The sequence below is a fragment of the Triticum dicoccoides genome, chromosome 5B (assembly GCF_002162155.2).
Source record: "Triticum dicoccoides isolate Atlit2015 ecotype Zavitan chromosome 5B, WEW_v2.0, whole genome shotgun sequence".
Lineage (NCBI taxonomy): Eukaryota > Viridiplantae > Streptophyta > Magnoliopsida > Poales > Poaceae > Triticum > Triticum dicoccoides.
The window spans coordinates 652,574,925-652,593,631 of NC_041389.1; the positions used below are offsets into that span (position 1 = coordinate 652,574,925).

At 43.9% G+C, this 18,707-nt stretch overlaps 1 protein-coding gene across 1 annotated transcript; it reads left to right on the forward strand.

Annotated features, from left to right (window-relative positions):
* Positions 1-14,840: 14,840 nt before the first annotated feature.
* Positions 14,841-16,781, forward strand: LOC119312356. Its single transcript, XM_037588084.1, has one exon. It carries the CDS (start codon positions 15,532-15,534, stop codon positions 16,408-16,410), a length of 879 nt encoding a protein of 292 aa, XP_037443981.1. The 5' UTR covers positions 14,841-15,531; the 3' UTR covers positions 16,411-16,781.
* The last annotated feature ends 1,926 nt before the right edge of the window (positions 16,782-18,707 follow it).

Genomic DNA, 18,707 nt, shown 5'->3' on the forward strand with positions numbered 1-18,707 from the left:
CCGTCCACTTTGGTTGCACATGCCAAATCAGCGATGAATGAGCTACTTTTCCCGCATAGCAAGCAAACACTCCATTCAATAGAAGAAAGGCCGGTTTTACAGAAGCAAATATTAAAGGTAGAGTGTTCGGAAGCAATGAATGATCGATTTGGCATAAGCAGGACCAAACCAAAACCATGGCAGAAACTAAATTGACAACACATGATGATGCCTCCGAAGTAGATAAGGACAACACAAGTTTTACCTATACACAACACAACGATCACTATACGAAATAGTAAGCATTTATAGTTTCCTTGTGTTTGATTGATTGACACTCATTATTAACAAGTCAAGTTAAATCCCTGCAGCATATGTAGTAAGGACCCTATCAAATCGAGCTAACCACGGCAGCCCTCAAGCAGAGTAAACCGATTTATGGCACAATTATAGAAGTGAACAACTAAGTCCTACTCAACCATTATTGCATATGCAACAAAATCAAGATTGATAATTTTTCTTGTTTGGTTTAGAACTTGAGTGGACGGGTGCAAGGCAGGAAAAGAAGAAATCCAAGAGGGGAGGAGAGGAGAAGGGGCGGACCTGGATGGCGTTGGGGCAGTGGTGGAGCTGCGTCCTCCACGGGGTCCTTCCCGTCCATGGCGTCCTTCCCGTCCATGGCTTCCCGGCGTGATGGATCTGTGAGGGAGAGGAGACGTGACGCGACGCGGTGAGAAAGAGAGGGATGGATGTGACGAGGAGGAGTAAAGAGACTCACCTGAGTCACCGGAGCAACACCGGAGCCACGCCGGCGATGTGGTGGCCGAAACCCTAGCCGCAGGGGAGGGTCACGCGTGGTCGCTGGAGGAAGCGTGAGTCAGATTTGGTCGGAGGGGATGGAGGAGAGGGGCGAGGGGGTCACGTGGGTGTGCTGGGCGGCGTCGAATCCCGTCGGAGCTCGCCGAAATCGGCCGCCATAGGTGCTCACGCGAGGGAGAGGGAGAGACGAGCGGGAGAGAGAGAGAAGGGAGAGAGAGAGAGGAGGTGGGGGCCGTGCGGAGAGAGGGGAGACAGAGAGAGGAGGTGGGGGTCAACGATTTTCTTTGTACCCACAAAAAAAGAGATAGCCCCACCTCTTTGCCGTCCTCCAGCGCATGGTAAAGATTCTTTGCCATCTGCTGGCAGACGGCAAATAATTGGCTGATGGCAACTGGCATCTTTGCCGTCTGTCAGTTCTTTGCCGTCTGTTTTTTGCAAGCAGACGGCAAAGTGCCTCTTTGCCGTCCGCCAGCTGAAGGCAAAGAACTGGCAGACGGCAAATAAGCTGATTCCAGTAGTGTATGTACCAGTAGCTATGTGTTTGATCTCTTTCTCTCTCTCGTGTTCTCTCTATGGCACGATCTTGATGTATCATGAGCTTTGCTATTATAGTTGGATCTTATGATGTTTCTCCCCCCTCTACTCTATTGTGATGAATTGAGTTTTCCCTTTGAAGTTATCTTATCGGATTGTGTCTTTAAGGATTTGAGAACACTTGATATATGTCTTGCCGTGCTTATCTGTGGTGACAATGGGATATCACATGATCCACTTGATGTATGTTTTGGTGATCAACTCGCGGGTTCCGCCCATGAACCTATGCATAAGGGTTGGCACACGTTTTCTTCTTGACTCTCCGGTAGAAACTTTGGGGCACTCTTTGAAGTACTTTGTGTTGGTTGAACAGATGAATCTGAGATTGTGTGATGCATATCGTGTAATCATGCCCATGGATACTTGAGGTGACAATGGAGTATCTATGTGACATTAGGGTTTTGATTGATTTGTGTCTTAAGGTGTTATTCTAGTATGAACTCTATGATAGATTGAACGGAAAGAATAGCTTCATGTTATTTTACGACGGACTCTTGAATAGATAGATCAAAAAGGATAACTTTGAGGTGGTTTCATACCCTACCATAATCTCTTCGTTTGTTCTCCGCTATTAGTGGCTTTGGAGTGACTCTTTGTTGCATGTTGAGGGATAGTTATATGATCCAATTATGTTATTATTGTTGAGAGAACTTGCACTAGTGAAAGTATGAACCTTAGGCCTTGTTTCCTACCATTGCAATACCTTACGCTCACTTTTATCATTAGTTACCTTGTTGTTTTTATAATTTCATATTATAAAAACCTTTATCTACCATCCATATTGCACTTGTATCACCATCTCTTCGCCGAACTAGTGCACCTATACAATTTACCATTGTATTGGGTGTGTTGGGGACACAAGAGACTCTTTGTTATTTGGTTGCAGGGTTGTTTGAGAGAGACCATCTTCATCCTACGCCTCCCACGGATTGATAAACCTTAGGTCATCCACTTGAGGGAAATTTTCTACTGTCCTACAAACCTATGCACTTGGAGGCCCAACAACGTATACAACAAGAAGGTAGTGTGTAGACATCAAGCTCTTTTCTGGCGCCGTTGCCGGGGAGGTGAGTGCTTGAAGGTATATCTTTAGATCTTGCAACCAAATCTTTTTGTTTCTTGTTTTATCACTAGTTTAGTCTATAAAAGAAAATTATAAAAAATGGATTTGAGTGTGTCTCATACGCTTCATCTTTTTAATATCTTTCGTGAGTTTGATGGAAAGGAAAATTGTGCTCAATTGCTAGAAGAAGAATGCATTAAAATGCTTGGTACTAAATCCTTGAATGATGAGTATGATTGCAATGTTGTTAGTATGAACTCTTTGAATATCCATAGTACTAATGATGATTGCACTAGTTATGATGAAAATGTCTCCTATAAGCATGTTGATTTTTGTGGAGAGCATTGAGTTTGCATAGATACACCAAATAGAGAAGATAGATATTGCAAGAGGCATAAGCATGTAGAAACTAAATTGTTGCAAGAAAGGCTAAGGGAGAGTGCTGAAAATTATATTTCCTTTGCCGTACTTGTGAACTTTGCAATGAAAGTGGTCATTTACATCTCCGATGCAAATTGTTTCATGATCGAATCATGTCCAAAAATTGTGATGATTTGATCACCCTTGCACATTATAATGAACTTAGTTTGCTTATGGGTTACGAAGAAATGAAAGGTTTAACTAAATATCTTCCAGAATTTGCCCGTTATAACCTTCTTGAATTTGATCTAGAGGAAATTTATATGTATTGTGCAGTGAATTGCATTGAAAATCCTTATATTGCCAATTACATAAAGAAAAGAAAGCAAATAGAAGATGAAGAGAATACTAATGAAAGGGAAGATACTTACCAATATCCTCCTATTATTTCTTATGATGAATCAGGTAACGAGGAGGAGCTTTCTATTCAACCAATCTCATCAATAAGGAGCTCAAAGAAGGAAGTTGAACCCACACATAATGTGAAGAAGAAAAAGAAAAGAAGGAGCAACAAAGGTAAAAAGGTATCCCTCCCAAATGATGTTGCTCCTACTACTTATTGTGATGATGATAATTGCTATACTATTGGTGCTATCCATACTATTAATGATGAGAGTGATTATGCTTATGATATGAAAAGGCCAAGCTTTGGGAAGCTATGTTTGATGAGAATGACATATTTGAGAATATATTTGCTGAAATTAATGTTTGACCCAAGCTTGGGGATGCTACGTTTAATGAAGATGATATTTTTAGCCTCTCAAGTTTTGATATGCAAAGTTGTTATGATGATAGCATGCCTCTTACCTATGATGATTATATTGATGAAAGTGGGTTTGGAAGAGTGTCAACTTTAGGAAGTAATGATCCCACTATTTTGGAGGATATTGAATCTTATTTTGATGAATATGAAAGTGGATTTGGAAGAGTGTCAACTTTATTTAGTGATGATTCCACTATCTTGGAAGAGGTTTCAATCGATTATGATGAGAACAAAGTTGCTACTTATGATGATTATTGTGATGAAACTTATGTTATAAGAAGTAGAGATGATTATATTTATAAAACTTGTCATGATTATGATTACCCTTTTTCTGAACATTACTCTTTGAATGTGGAAACAATTTATAGTATTCAAGTCGCTTATGATACTCCCACTATTCCGAATAAGAAGAAATTTGCTTATGTGGAGAGTAGTAAATTTTCTATGCTTGTAGATCATGAAAAGAAAGCTTTAGGTGCTGGTTATATTGTTGAATTCATTCATGATGCTACTGAAAATTATTATGAGGGAGGAACATATGCTTGTAAGAATTGCAATAATGTCAAGTTTCCTCTCTATGTGCTTAAAATCTTGAAGGTATGCTTGTTTTGCCTTCCTATGCTAGTTTATTATCGTTCCCATAAATTGTTCGCTCACAAAATCCCTATGCATAGGAAGTGGGTTAGACTTAAATGTTCTAGTCATATTCTTCATGATGCTCTCTTTATGTTTCAATTCTTATCTTTTATGTGAGCATCATTGATATCATCATGCCTAGCTAGGGGCGTTAAATCATAGCGCTTGTTGGGAGGCAACCCAATGTTATTTTTGTTTCTTGATTTTTGTTCCTGTTTAGTAATAAATAATTCATCTAGCCTCTGGTTAGATGTGGTTTTATGTTTTAATTAGTGTTTGTGCCAAGTAGAACCTTTGGGAAGACTTGGGTGAAGTCTTCATGATCTTGCTGTAAAAAAACAGAAACTTCAGCGCTCACGAGATTAGCTGCCATATTTTTACTGGAGAGTGCTTTTAGGTTGATTCTTTTTTAATATTATTAATAGAAAAATTCCTCAGGTCCACCAATTTATTTCAGAATTTTTAGAGTTACATAAGTATTCGAATGATACAAATTACTACAGACTATTCTGTTTTTGACAGATTCTGTTTTCTATGTGCTGTTTGCTTATTTTGATGAATCTATGAGTAGTATCGGAGGGTATGAACCATAGAGAAGTTAGGATACAGTAGTTTTAACACCAATATGAATTTAGAATGAGTTCACAACAGTACCTAAGTGGTGACTTATTTTCTTATACTAACGGAGCTTACCAGTTTTGTGTTGAGTTTTGTGTGGTTGAAGTTTTCAAGTTTTGGGTAAGGATTCGATGGACTATGGAATAAGGAGTGGCAAGAGCCTAATCTTGGGGATGCCCAAGGCACCCCAAGGTAATATTTAAGGACAACCAAGAGCCTAAGCTTGGGGATGCCCCGGAAGGCACCCCCTCTTTCGTCTTCGCTTATCGGTAACTTTACTTGGAGCTATATTTTTATTCACCACATGATATGTGTTTTGCTTGGAGCATCATTTTCTTTTGTTAGCATTTGATTTCTGTTATTTAGAATAATGTTTTGCATCTCTATTTTCAATAAAAATGTCAAGGATAGCCTTTACCATGCTTATTTCGCTAGTATACATGTTGCTGTTTGAAAACAGAAAGTTTACCGTTGTGGCAACAATTCCCTAGAAAATTAAGAGAATGGTATAATGTTGGAAATTTTTTAAAATTGAGCTCTGATAAATCTTCTACAACATAGTATTTTTCTCATAATTTTTGGAGTTAGGGAAGTATGATGAATCTTGCATTCTTTACAGACTATACTGTTTTGGCAGATTGATGTTATGTTTGCATTGTTTGCATATGTTTGCTTGTTTAATGATTCTATTTGATGATAGGAGTATTAAATTTGCAGAGGCATTTAGTATGCAATGTTGAATAATAATTTTAGTGATTTTTTACAGTAGAAAATGATAAGGTTTTGCATTGATTTATACTAACTTATCCCACGAGTTCTTATTGAGTTTTATGTGGAGGAAGTTTTTGAGAAATAGAGAAACCATGATATGAGATGAACTAAGGAGACACAAAAGCTCAAGCTTGTGGATGCCCAAGGAACCCCAAGATAATATTTCAAGAAGTCTCAAGCATCTAAGCTTGGGGATGCCCCGATAGGCATCCCACCTTTCTTCTTCAATAATTATCAGTTAGTATCGCTTGAACCTAAGTTTTTGCTTCTTCACATGAGTTGTGTTATCCTTGCAATGTCATTTTATTTTGCTTTGCTTTCTGTTTGAATAAAGTACAAAGATCTGAAATTCTTAAATGAGAGAGAGTCTTCACATAGTTGCATAACTATTTAACTACTCATTGATCTTCACTTATATCTTTTTGGAGTAGTTTGTCATTTACTCGTGTGCTTCACTTATATCCTATGAGTAAATGGTTGAATGAGTTGAATGTCATAAATCTGAAATTATATATATCTCTCATTTTCTTATCCCATGGGGAGTAATGACTTCACATCTAAGAAGTAGAGGTTGTAAATTTATTGAAGGTTAGCATGCATTGTATTGGTCATTTGAACAATTCATGAAAGAATATTGAAGGAAGAGAGATTTCACATATAAATATACTATCTTAGACATCTTTTATAATTGTGAGCACTCATTAAGTATGACATGCTAAAGAGTTGATGTTGGACAAGGAAGACAACGTAATGGGTTATGTTTTCTCACATCTCAGTTAAAGTATATTGTCAAGGATCATTCAAACATGTTGAGCTTGCCTTCCCCCTCATGCTAGCTAAAATTCCTTGCACCATGTAGAGATACTACTTGTGCTTCCAAATATCCTTAAACCCAGTTTTTGCCATGAGAGTCCACCATACCTACCTATGGATTGAGTAAGATCCTTCAAGTAAGTTGTCATCGGTGCATGCGATAAAAGTTGCTCTCTAAATATGTATGAGCTATTAGTGTGAAGAAAATAAGCTTTATACGATCTTGTTATGGAAGCAATAAAAGCGACGGACTGCATAATAAAGGTCCATATACAAGTGGCAATATAAAGTGACGTTCTTTTGCATTAAGATTTTGTGCATTCAACCATAAAAGCGCATGGCAACCTCTGCTTCCCTCTGCGAAGGGCCTATCTTTTTACTTTATGTCTTTTACTTTATGCAAGAGTCAAGGTGATCTTCACCTTTCCCTTTTTCATTTTATCCTTTGGCAAGCACCTCGTGTTGGAAAGATCCTGATAACCACCCAAAGATGAATGTAAGTTAGCATGAACTATTTTTGTTGACATCACCCAAAGGTGAATACATTGGGAGGCAACACTATAAGCCCCTATCTTTCTCAGTATCTGATTAAAACTTCATAACCACAAGTATTGCATGAGTGTTAGTAATTGTAGAAGACTATATGATACTTGAGTATGTGGAGTTTGCTAAATCAAAGCTCTGACATAGACCCTTACTGAAAATAAGATGAATTGTAATTGTTTGATGACTAAGAATTAAGTTTGCTAGTTTTCAAGAAAGTTTATGGTCTATGCTTTAACATGTGAATAGCTTGTTACTTGATCGTGGGAAGTTTTATGAGATGAACTACTCTAATGACATATAATCATGCTAGAAAAGGTGATTGAAATTATCATTGATCAGTGCACCTGCTAGCATTCACACTTCATAAATTCTTTCTTTTATCATTTACCTACTCGAGGACGAGCAGGAATTAAGCTTGGGGATGCTGATACGTCTCCAACGTATCTATAATTTATGAAGCATTCATGCTATTATACTATCTGTTTTGAATGATTACGGTCTTTATTATACACTTTTATATTACTTTTGGGACTCACCTATTAACTGGAGGCCCAGCCCATATTGTTGTTTTATTGCCTATTTCAGTGTTTCGAAGAAAAGGGATATCAAACGGAGTCCAAACGGAATGAAACCTTCGGGAGCGTGATTTTTGGAACGAACATGATCCATGAGACTTGGAGTACAAGCCAGGGAAGCTTCAAGGAGGCCAGGAGATAGGAGGGCGCGCCCACCCCCCTAGGCGCGCCCCCTATCTCGTGGGCCCCTCGAGGTTTCCTCGACCGACTTCTTTCGCCTATATATTCCCATATACCCTAAAAACATCGAAAAAGAAGATAGATTGGGAGTTCCGCCGCCGCAAGCCTTTGTAGCCACCAAAAACCTCTCGGGAGCCCGTTCCGGCACCCTGCCGGAGGGGGAGTCCATCACCGGTGGCCATCTTCATCATCCCGGCGCTCTCCATGATGAGGAGGGAGTAGTTCACCCTCGGGGCTGAGGGTATGTACCAGTAGCTATGTGTTTGATCTCTCTCTCTCTCTTGTGTTCTCTCTATGGCACGATCTTGATGTATCACGAGCTTTGCTATTATAGTTGGATCTTATGATGTCCCCCCCTCTACTCTATTGTGATGAATTGAGTTTTCCCTTTGAAGTTATCTTATCGGATTGAGTCTCTAAGGATTTGAGAACACTTGATGTATGTCTTGCCATGCTTATCTGTGGTGACAATGGGATATCACGTGATCCACTTGATGTATGTTTTGGTGATCAACTTGCGGGTTCCACCCATGAACCTATGCATAAGGGTTGGCACACGTTTTCGTCTTGACTCTCCGGTAGAAACTTTGGGGCACTCTTTGAAGTACTTTGTGTTGGTTGAATAGATGAATCTGAGATTGTATGATGCATATCGTGTAATCATGCCCACGGATACTTGAGGTGACAATGGAGTATCTAGGTGACATTAGGGTTTTGATTGATTTGTGTCTTAAGGTGTTATTCTAGTATGAACTCTATGATAGATTGAACGGAAAGAATATCTTCATGTTATTTTACTATGGACTCTTGAATAGATAGATCAAAAAGGATAACTTTGAGGTGGTTTCGTACCTTACCATAATCTCTTTGTTTGTTCTCCGCTATTAGTGGCTTTGGAGTGACTCTTTGTTGCATATTGAGGGATAGTTATATGATCCAATTATGTTATTATTGTTGAGAGAACTTGCACTAGTGAAAGTATGAACCTTAGGCCTTGTTTCCTACCATTGCAATACCGTTTACGCTCACTTTTATCATTAGTTACCTTGCTGTTTTTATAATTTCAGATTACAAAAACCTTTATCTACCATCCATATTGCACTTGTATCACCATATCTTCGTCGAACTACTGCACCTATACAATTTACCATTGTATTGGGTGTGTTGGGGACACAAGAGACTCTTTGTTATTTGGTTGCAGGGTTGTTTGAGAGAGACCATCTTCATCCTACGCCTCCGACGGATTGATAAACCTTAGGTCATCCACTTGAGGGAAATTTGCTACTGTCCTACAAACCTCTGCACTTGGAGGACCAACAACGTCTACAAGAAGAAGGTTGTGTAGTAGACATCAGCCACCAGGGGCGTGCCAAGGGAGCCACCGCCCCTCTTTTTTTCCTTCTTACGGAGGTGGAAAGGGGGAGGAGAGGGAGTAGGAGAAGGAAAGGGGGTGGCGCCCCCTTTCCCTAGTCCAATTCGGCCTCCTCCCTTGTTGGGGGCGCTCCAGCCCCTTGTGGGCTGGTTAGCCTCCCTCCATGGCCCATATGGCCCATATCTTCCACCGGGGTGTTCCGGTAACCCCTCCGGTACTCCGGTTTGTACCCGATACACTCTGGAACCCTTCCGGTGTCTGAATACCACCTTCCAATATATCAATCTTTACCTATCGACCATTTCGAGACTCATCGTCATGTTCGTGATCTCATCCGGGACTCCTAACAACCTTCAGTCACCAAAACACATAACTCATATAATACCAATCATCATCAAACGTTAAGCGTGCGGACCCTACGGGTTCGAGAACTATGTAGACATGAGCGAGACACCTCTCCAGTCAATAACCAATAGGGGAACTTGGATGCTCATATTGGTTCCCACATATTCTACGAAGATCTTTATCGGTCGAACCGCAATGTCAACATAGCTATTCCCTTTGTCATCGGTATGTTACTTGCCTGAGATTCGATCATCGGTATCTCTATACCTAGTTCAATCTCGTTATCGGAAAGTCTCTTTAATCGTTCCATAGTGCATCATCCTGTAACTAACTCATTAGTCACATTGCTTGCAAGGCTTCATATGATGTGCATTACGGAGAGGGCCCAGAGATACCTCTCCGATACTCGGAGTGACAAATCCTAATCTCGATCTATGCCAACCCAACAAACACCTTTGGAGATACCTGTAGAGCATATTTACAATCACCCAGTTACGTTGTGACGTTTGATAGCACATAAGGCATTCCTCCGGTGTCCGGGAGTTGCATAATCTCATAGTCGGAGGAATATATATTTGACACAAAGAAAGCAATATCAATAAAATTGAACGCTCATTATGCTAAGCTAATGGATGGCTCTTGTCCATCACATCATTATCCTAATGACGTGATCCCGTTCATCAAATGACAATACATGTCTATGGCTAGGGAACTTAACCATCTTTGATTAACGAGCTAGTCAAGTAGAGGCATACTAGGGACATGATGTTTTGTCTATGTATTCACACATGTATCAAGTTCCCGGTTAATACAATTTTAACATTAATAATAAACATTTATCATGATATAAGGAAATATAAAATAACAAATTTATTATTGCCTCTAGGGCATATTTCCTTCACTTACAAAGTATAACAACAATATATGCCTGAATCCGCCATCTTGGCAGCATCTGCCGTTACTCCTATCCAAATGATGAAGGGGTGCAAGCTGGGCCTGTTGGAAATATGCCCTAGAGGCAATAATAAATTAGTTATTATTATTATATTTCCTTGTTCATGATAATCGTTTATTATCCATGCTATAATTGTATTGATAGGAAACTCAGATACATGTGTGGGTACATAGACAAACACCATGTCCCTAGTAAGCCTCTAGTTGACTAGCTCGTTGATCAATAGATGGTTACGGTTTCCTGACCATGGACATTGGATGTCGTTGATAACGGGATCACATCATTAGGAGAATGATGTGATGGACAAGACCCAATCCTAAGCCTAGCACAAAGATCGTGTAGTTCGTATGCTAAAGCTTTTCTAATGTCAAGTATCATTTCCTTAGACCATGAGATTGTGCAACTCCCGGATACCGTAGGAATGCTTTGGGTGTACCAAACGTCACAACGTAACCGGGTGGCTATAAAGGTGCACTACAGGTATCTCCGAAAGTGTCTGTTGGGTTGGCACGAATCGAGACTGGGATTTGTCACTCCGGTTGACGGAGAGGTATCTCTGGGCCCACTCGGTAGGACATCATCATAATGTGCACAATGTGACCAAGGGGTTGATCACGGAATGATGTGTTACGAAATGAGTAAAGAGACTTGCCGGTAACGAGATTGAACAAGGTATCGGGATACCGACGATCGAATCTCGGGCAAGTATAACACCGCTAGACAAAGGGAATTGTATACGGGATTGCTTGAATCCTTGACATCGTGGTTCATCCGATGAGATCATCATGGAACATGTGGGAGCCAACATGGGTATCCAGATCCCTCTGTTGGTTATTGACCGGAGAACGTCTCGGTCATGTCTGCATGGTTCTCGAACCCGTAGGGTCTACACACTTAAGGTTCGATGACGCTAGGGTTATAAAGGAAGTTTGTATGTGGTTACCGAATGTTGTTCGGAGTCCCAGATGAGATCCCGGACGTCATGAGGAGTTTCGGAATGGTCCGAAGGTAAAGATTTATATATGGGAAGTCCTATTTTGGCCACCAGAAAATGTTCAGGATTTTTCGGTATTGTATCGGGAAGGTTCTAGAAGGTTCCGGAGTGGGGCCCACCAGCATGGGGGACCCACATGAACGTGGGTAGTGGGGGCAAGGCCCCAAACCCTTGGTCAAGGCGCACCAAGATCCCCCCTTAGAAGGAATAAGATCATATCCCGAAGGGATAAGATCAAGATCCCTAAAAAGGGGGGATAACAATCGGTGGGGAAGGAAATGATGGGATTTCTTTCCTCCCACCTTTGCCAACGCCCCAATGGACTTGGAGGGCAAGAAACCAGCCCCCTCCACCCCTATATCTAGTGGGGAGGCGCATGGGAGCTTCACCCTTGCCCCTGGCGCAGCCCTCCCCCTCTCCCAAGTACTCCTCCTCTCCCACGGTGCTTGGCGGAGCCCTGCAGGATTGCCACGCTCCTCCATCACCACCACACCGTTGTGCTGCTGCTGGATGGAGTCTTCCTCAACCTCTTCCTCTTTCCTTGCTGGATCAAGGCATGGGAGACGTCACCGGGCTGTACATGTGTTTAACGCGGAGGTGCCGTCCGTTCGGCACTAGGATCTCCGGTGATTTGGATCACGACGAGTACGACTCCTTCAACCCCGTTCTCTTAAACGCTTCCGCTTAGCGATCTACAAGGGTATGTAGATGCACTCTCCTTCCCCTCGTTCCTAGTCTCTCCATAGATAGATCTTGGTGTTGCGTAGAAAATTTTGATTTTATGCTACGTTCCCCAACAGGGCCACATACCCATACCTCTCACCTAAGCCTAACATCTAAAGCCGGAGGCCCCGACCGAGCCATCTGCCGGGTCCGAGGCTCAAACCGGTCTGACGCACTCACATGTGTCGTCGACGCCATCATCCACTGGTCCATCTTCAGAGCAGATTGAGGTGACAACCTTGACAGGTCATCCGCCATCTACGCCACCACGACGCCAAACGACGACCTCCACCTACACGAGCCTCGGCAGGTCCTCCATCATTAACGCCACCACGACGCCAGCCGATGACCTCCACCTACGCGACTCCATCTCCAAGCAACGAACATAAATCCATGCTAGGAAAGGGCCGCACCACCGCTGTCGCCCACCACCCACAAGCGTCGCCCAACCCCAAGGTTCCCAAAGTGGCGCCTTAAGAAGGTAACGACGCCGTGAGCACCTCCGCCGCCCAACAGAGTTAGGGATTTTGCCCGGAAAACCTAGGGGAAGGTGAAGTGAGGAGATAAGTCCATACCGACGCCTCCTAGGAGGGAAACGGCGTCCTCAGGCATCGTCGTCGGCGCGGCCGGTCATGCCCGGCCAGTGATTTCGCCTGAACTAGATCTCTGCCACCAGCAACACCTCCTGTACAGAATCGGCGACCAAGAGGAAGCGCGGCCCGACCAGGATGGCCCGCACGCCGAACAGGGGAGGAAGGGACGCGCCAGATCGTGCACACCGACCGTCGCAGAAGCCGCCGCCGACTGCCAACGACCACCGGATTCCGCCGCCCGCGCGGGCAGGACACCAGATCCACCACCCGCACGGCTGGTAGCCGGCCGTGCCTTGCCAATGGAGCCGCCGCTCCAGATCTGGGGTTCCCAGCAGGGCAACCGAGGCCCCGTCGCCACCATCCTTGGCACCCCGGGTCCCCGGGCTTGCCCGACGGCTGCCTCAGACGGCGGCGAGGGAGGGAGGAGGGGCGGCTAGGATTGGAAGGAGGAGGCGGCTAGGGTTGGGAGCAGGTGCTCGTATGCATGTTAATCATGACTCTCCCAACCTTGGTGCGTTCAACGGTATCATTTTTCTACATATTGGGGTGGCCGGCTCAAGTGGACTGAGATCCAGTGACATGTTATGGACATATCATCGATGAACAGTAGCATAACATGTCCCTTATTTCCGCATGTATTATTGAATAAGTAAATAAGTTCTTGTGTTTATTAGTTTACCTTCAGAAAGAACGCAACACTGTTTTCTGAATGTGATAAAAAGCAAGTTGGTTCTGATCATTATTAAAAACAAAAAAGATGTAAAATTTGTGTGTGCCTTTGCGTGGAGACGAAGCAGAGAGAAAGGAAAGAGTACTCCTTGGATCTCCAGGAGGCGAGTAAATGCTTGCTCGTGGGTGTGCAGTTAACGGATGAGATGGGCGGGCCCCAGGCCCAGGAAAACCGTTGTCCTTCTCATTGATGTCAGTTACCTCACGTCACTTTTGGTTCTGGGCCAGCAGTTCTGGTTTGTTGCTCCAAAAGAAAATTAGGTGCCAGTTTGATTTCTTTTTCCAATCCATTTCTTTACCTATTTATTCACTAGTAGAAACTCAATATTATACGCCACATGTGGTATTAAATATTTATGGTACGGTACCATCGGCATCACTGGTTGCTTCACATGATCTAAAGTCAAATTTGGGAGACACTATTCTATGCAGTGGAATTTAACTTGCCACACCCAATGACCCAATCATGGAGTGCATGTACAGAAATACAATAATGTGATGATGTATAAGTATAAGCAGTTGATGTGAGGGCAATAATTGAGAAAGCATGTGTCGACATGTAAGTGTATACCATCTCTAATTTAAAAAAAATTGGGGTGACAATGGCAACACAAGTCTCAAGTTGCCTTTAATTTTTATTTGATTTGTTTGGAGGCATCATCACCTACAAAACAAGTACTAGAGCCACCTTGCACCCACTGTACTATAATCAACCAAGTGGCCACATATTTTTTTACAAAAAATTAAAATCTCTCTCTCTCTCTCACACACACACTACAAGAAGAAATTACAGGTAATTAAATTTTGTTCTAGAAAAGAAAAAGAACATCAAGAGATGGGGGCAGGGCAGGGCAGGCGTGCATGGAGTAAACACTGACTGCATTCGCTGTAGCAGTGTACAGACTCGAGTCATTTTGCACTGTAATGCATGTGAACTTGTCCTCCTCCCACAACTCCCAACATTTTCATGGCAAAAGGCAGTAGACAGACTCTACTCACCTCAAGAGAGGGGCAAAAACCCAAGAGAAAGTACTCCACCACACACAAGAGAGGGCCAAAACATTTTTGGACAGTTGCAAGCAGCAAATTGGCATGAGAGACAATTGTCTCCACGTACCTCAGGAATCTCTCGCCCACTGATCCAGATATCATCCAACATTCCAACGCCAGTAAAAAAAAGATCAGAAACTACCCCTGCTTTTTTTTGTTGGTGTCTCAACAGCAATGTCCCGACCTTCAGCAAGCCAGTGCTAACTGAAGCTGTACTGTAGTGGCACGCAAGCAAAAGAAAGAAACCATGGGCAATGGCAGCAGTTACAAAAGGGAGAGAGAGAGGCAGAGGAGGGCAATGGTCATGGCACCTGCTCCTCCTCCACCGTGAGCGTGAGTTGGCTGGCTGGCAGTGAGCGCTGCGTGCCGCGTTGTTATCTGGTAGGGCTGCCCCCATTGATTTGATCCCCCGGACCTTTTGTCTCCTTCCTTTCCTTTCTCCCCTCCTCACCACTGCCGCTCGCCTCGCCTACTACTACTTGTTCTCACTTCTTGGCCGCTGCTTGGCTTGGCTTGGCTTGGCTTGCTTCCTCGCTCCTCGCACCTCCCCCCTCCTCTGGCTGCTAGCTAGATAGAGTAGTAGATAGTAGATACTCCAGTGGTTGCTGCTTTGCTTTGGTTGCTTGCTGGTGCTCTCCCCACTCCAGCTTGCTCCCCTCTCCACGCCCCCCTCGGAGGCTTCTGCGGTGAAGGTGCGAGCTTCGAGCTTGACTGTGGTCGAAGGGGGTGAAGGCGGAAGCTTGCTGCCGGATCGATTGGGTCGCTTGCTTTCCGGGCGGTGCTTGGCGGTGCCGCTTTCGGCAGTAAAGGCGGGGGATCTTGCGGCCGGATCGAGAAATCCCCTGCGGCAGCAATCCGTGTAGCTGCGGGCAGGAGGGTGCCGCGCGCCGCCGCTCCCCCTGTCCGGCATTGCGGGGAGCTCCGCCGGGCTCTGAGCGGGGGCTCCACGCACGCAAGGTGTTTGCCGAAAAGCGCGGCGCGGGCGAGCGAGCCATGAGGGACTTCCCGTCCTGCTTCGGGGAGAGCGGCGTCCAGATCGCGGACGCGGCCTCCTCCTCCAGCAGCGCCGGCAAGGGCGCGGCGCAGAACCTCGTCACCTGCCTCTACCAGACGCAGCTCGCCGGCCGGCCCTGCGTCGTCTCCGTCACCTGGAGCAAGAGCCTCATGGGGCAGGGCCTCAGCGTCGCCGTCGACGGCCTGGCCGGCCAGAGCCTCTGCAAGGCGGACATCAAGCCCTGGCTCTTCTCCAAGAAGAAGGGCTCCAAGAGCCTCGACGCCGACGGCGCCAAGGTCGACATCTTCTGGGACCTCTCCGCCGCCAGGTTCGGCGCGGGTCCCGAGCCGCTCGAGGGCTTCTACGTCGCGCTGCTCTTCGACCTCGAGCTGGCCCTCCTGCTCGGGGACATGAAGAAGGACGCCTACCGCAAGACCGGCGCCAACCGCCCGGCGCTCAACGCCGCCTTCGTCGCCAGGAAGGAGCACATCTACGGCAAGAAGATTTACTCCGCCAAGGCCCAGTTCTGCGACAATGGCCAGTTCCACGACCTTGTCATAGAGTGCGACACCGTCGGCCTCAAGGACCCGTGCCTCGAGATACGCATCGACAAGAAGCCGGTGATGCAGGTGAAGAGGCTGGCATGGAAGTTCAGGGGAAACCAGACGATCCTCGTCGACGGCCTGCCGGTGGAGGTGTTCTGGGACGTCCACAGCTGGCTCTTTGGGCCGACGACGGCGAGCAACGCCGTGTTCATGTTCCAGACATGCCAGGCGCCCGAGAAGTCGATGCCGTGGTCGTACTCGCAGATTTTTAGGGAGTCCCAGCTGCAGGGCCTCGGCTTCTCGCTCATCCTACATGCATGGAAGATTGAGTAGGTGCTTGCAGATCATAAGTTGCTTCTGCGGCCGCCTCCTTCCCAGTGCTAACAAGATGTTCCATTCAGTGTCTGTCTCTTCTTCCGAGTGCCATGGGAAGCTCCAATATATGTTCTTTCAATTTATTCTATTCCTTTTCGGTTTCGCCGTCTTCATAAACGATGTGTTTGAATTGCCTGGCAAGTTCCAGTGATATTCCAGTCTGTTTTTGTCATCTCTTCCCCTCCACTGTGTTTTGTGCCTCAAGTGAGATCGGTTCCAATTATGCTCCAAGTAGTTGAACTATGGCAATGTTCTAAGAAAGAATGCTGTCATGTGTGTATACTGAAAGTTCAGGTTTATAATTTTTGTTTATGGTAACAGTATTGTCTGATGATTGTTCTCCCCCTTCCTTTGTTCCCTGATGATCAGTAACAAATATTATCACAATGTAACTTTGGTCCATGTGCAAAAGTGGAGGTTTTAAGGAATCAAAGACACATGGATTGCTTGAGCATCAAGTCTGTTACATTGATGACAGTCCTTTTTGTGCTTATCTGAAGATATCTGAATATGCCCATCTTTTGCAGGAGACAGATCATCCTACTGAGGATCATGGAGCTCAGATGCTACAACTTACTGAAGATTACCATATTCTGTGCAATTTGGTTGGTACTACCATTTTTATAAATCTCCCAAAATGATCATCTTGTGACTTTCCTTTTGTGATTTCTTGGCGCTCTCCTGCAGCACTTTTCTTATTTCTTTTAGTCATCTGCATTGTGCGGCTAGCCAGTAAGGTGGGTGAAGCGTTTCTTTTTCTAAATGAGGAGGTTGCATTGACATCGCCACATCGGCTATGATGATCAATGGAATTAAGCAGCCTTTCCGCTTGCTGGACCACTTCAGCTGTGATGTTTGACATATTATTAAATAGAGTATTATCCTGAATCATACACAGTACATTCAAATCAGAGAGCCTGATTTTCCTCTCTCTCTTTCTGATAAGGACACCACTTTATATCTTCTTTTCCTGTTTGCATTTTGTAATTATCTTGATTGCATTTAATTCACTTGATGCTTCCATTCCAACAGAAAATTTTAGGTTCATCAATCGCTTTATACACGTTTTTTTTTGAAACTTCAGTCAAAATCATGGGCCTCTGAAACGGGCTGAGTACTATTAAACCAGGCTAGACATGAATTAACTATGCTGTAGGTTGGCATTTGGTTTCATTGGTTTGTTTTATATGGATATTGTAAAGATACTCTTTTGGGGTTTGTTGTATCGCTCTCTACTCTGTGTGCAGCCAAACCTAGATAGACTTGAGGGGAACATTGTGTGGTTAACATAAATTGGGATGCAAAGCTTCCTTTTTTTTGGCTACCTTGTTTCATCTGTCTGGATCAACCTCAAACTTATCAATTCAGTCTTTTAAATTGAAATAGAGCCTTCATAACCAGATTTATTTAACATGCACTGAGACCATTCCATATGGACAGTTTTTGGTGGCTAAACGACTTGCTGACGATTCACTTCTTTTGGACACAGTGTGCTGTTAGTTCCTGTCGATGCATTTAGGGATTTATCGTAGCTACAATTTGGTTAGTTTCAAATATATTTGAAGCTTTATAAAAGCTTGCATTTGTAGTGGATGCAGACAGAGTATATGGCCTCCCTGAATGGTGAATATGCCTCTGCTTGACCTTGCATGCGTGTGTAATGAATCATTATTTCATTGCAAGCATATGACATTCTGAAAAAAAATGTGATTCGCTCTGCCACAGATTGCAGTGTATTTTACATCCTGGGAATGCATGGTTTTATGCTCTGGCTTCGCCCTGTTTGCATCATGACGTCTATAAGCACCTGTTTTACTAGATGAAGTGAATCAATTCTTCATTTGCAGGACACTGAGCAAGACACGTAATTGCAACCACAATCCGTGTCCAAAATGGTCTGCATAAACAGGTAAAGGCAACTGGCAAAGACAGAGTTATAGTTTCTGCTGGTACTGCTGTCCTTCGTTGGACTATTTGGAAAACAAGAAATAAATCATTCCCCGCAGATCCTACTAATGTTATTTTTTCTTGGTGCTCTCTGCTGGATTCATGGACTGCTGTAGAATGAGTGGAAAGCGCTTTGCTCTAAACTTATGGTTCCATTTTCTTAGTTACCACACAGGCCATGAGATGTTATCATTTTTTTTCTTGACATAAGTATTTGCGCATTTTTGTGGTAGTACGAAGGTTATCTCTAGGGACTACGATAAACCATCTACTGTATAACCGATGAAACGCACATTAGTGTATTCTTA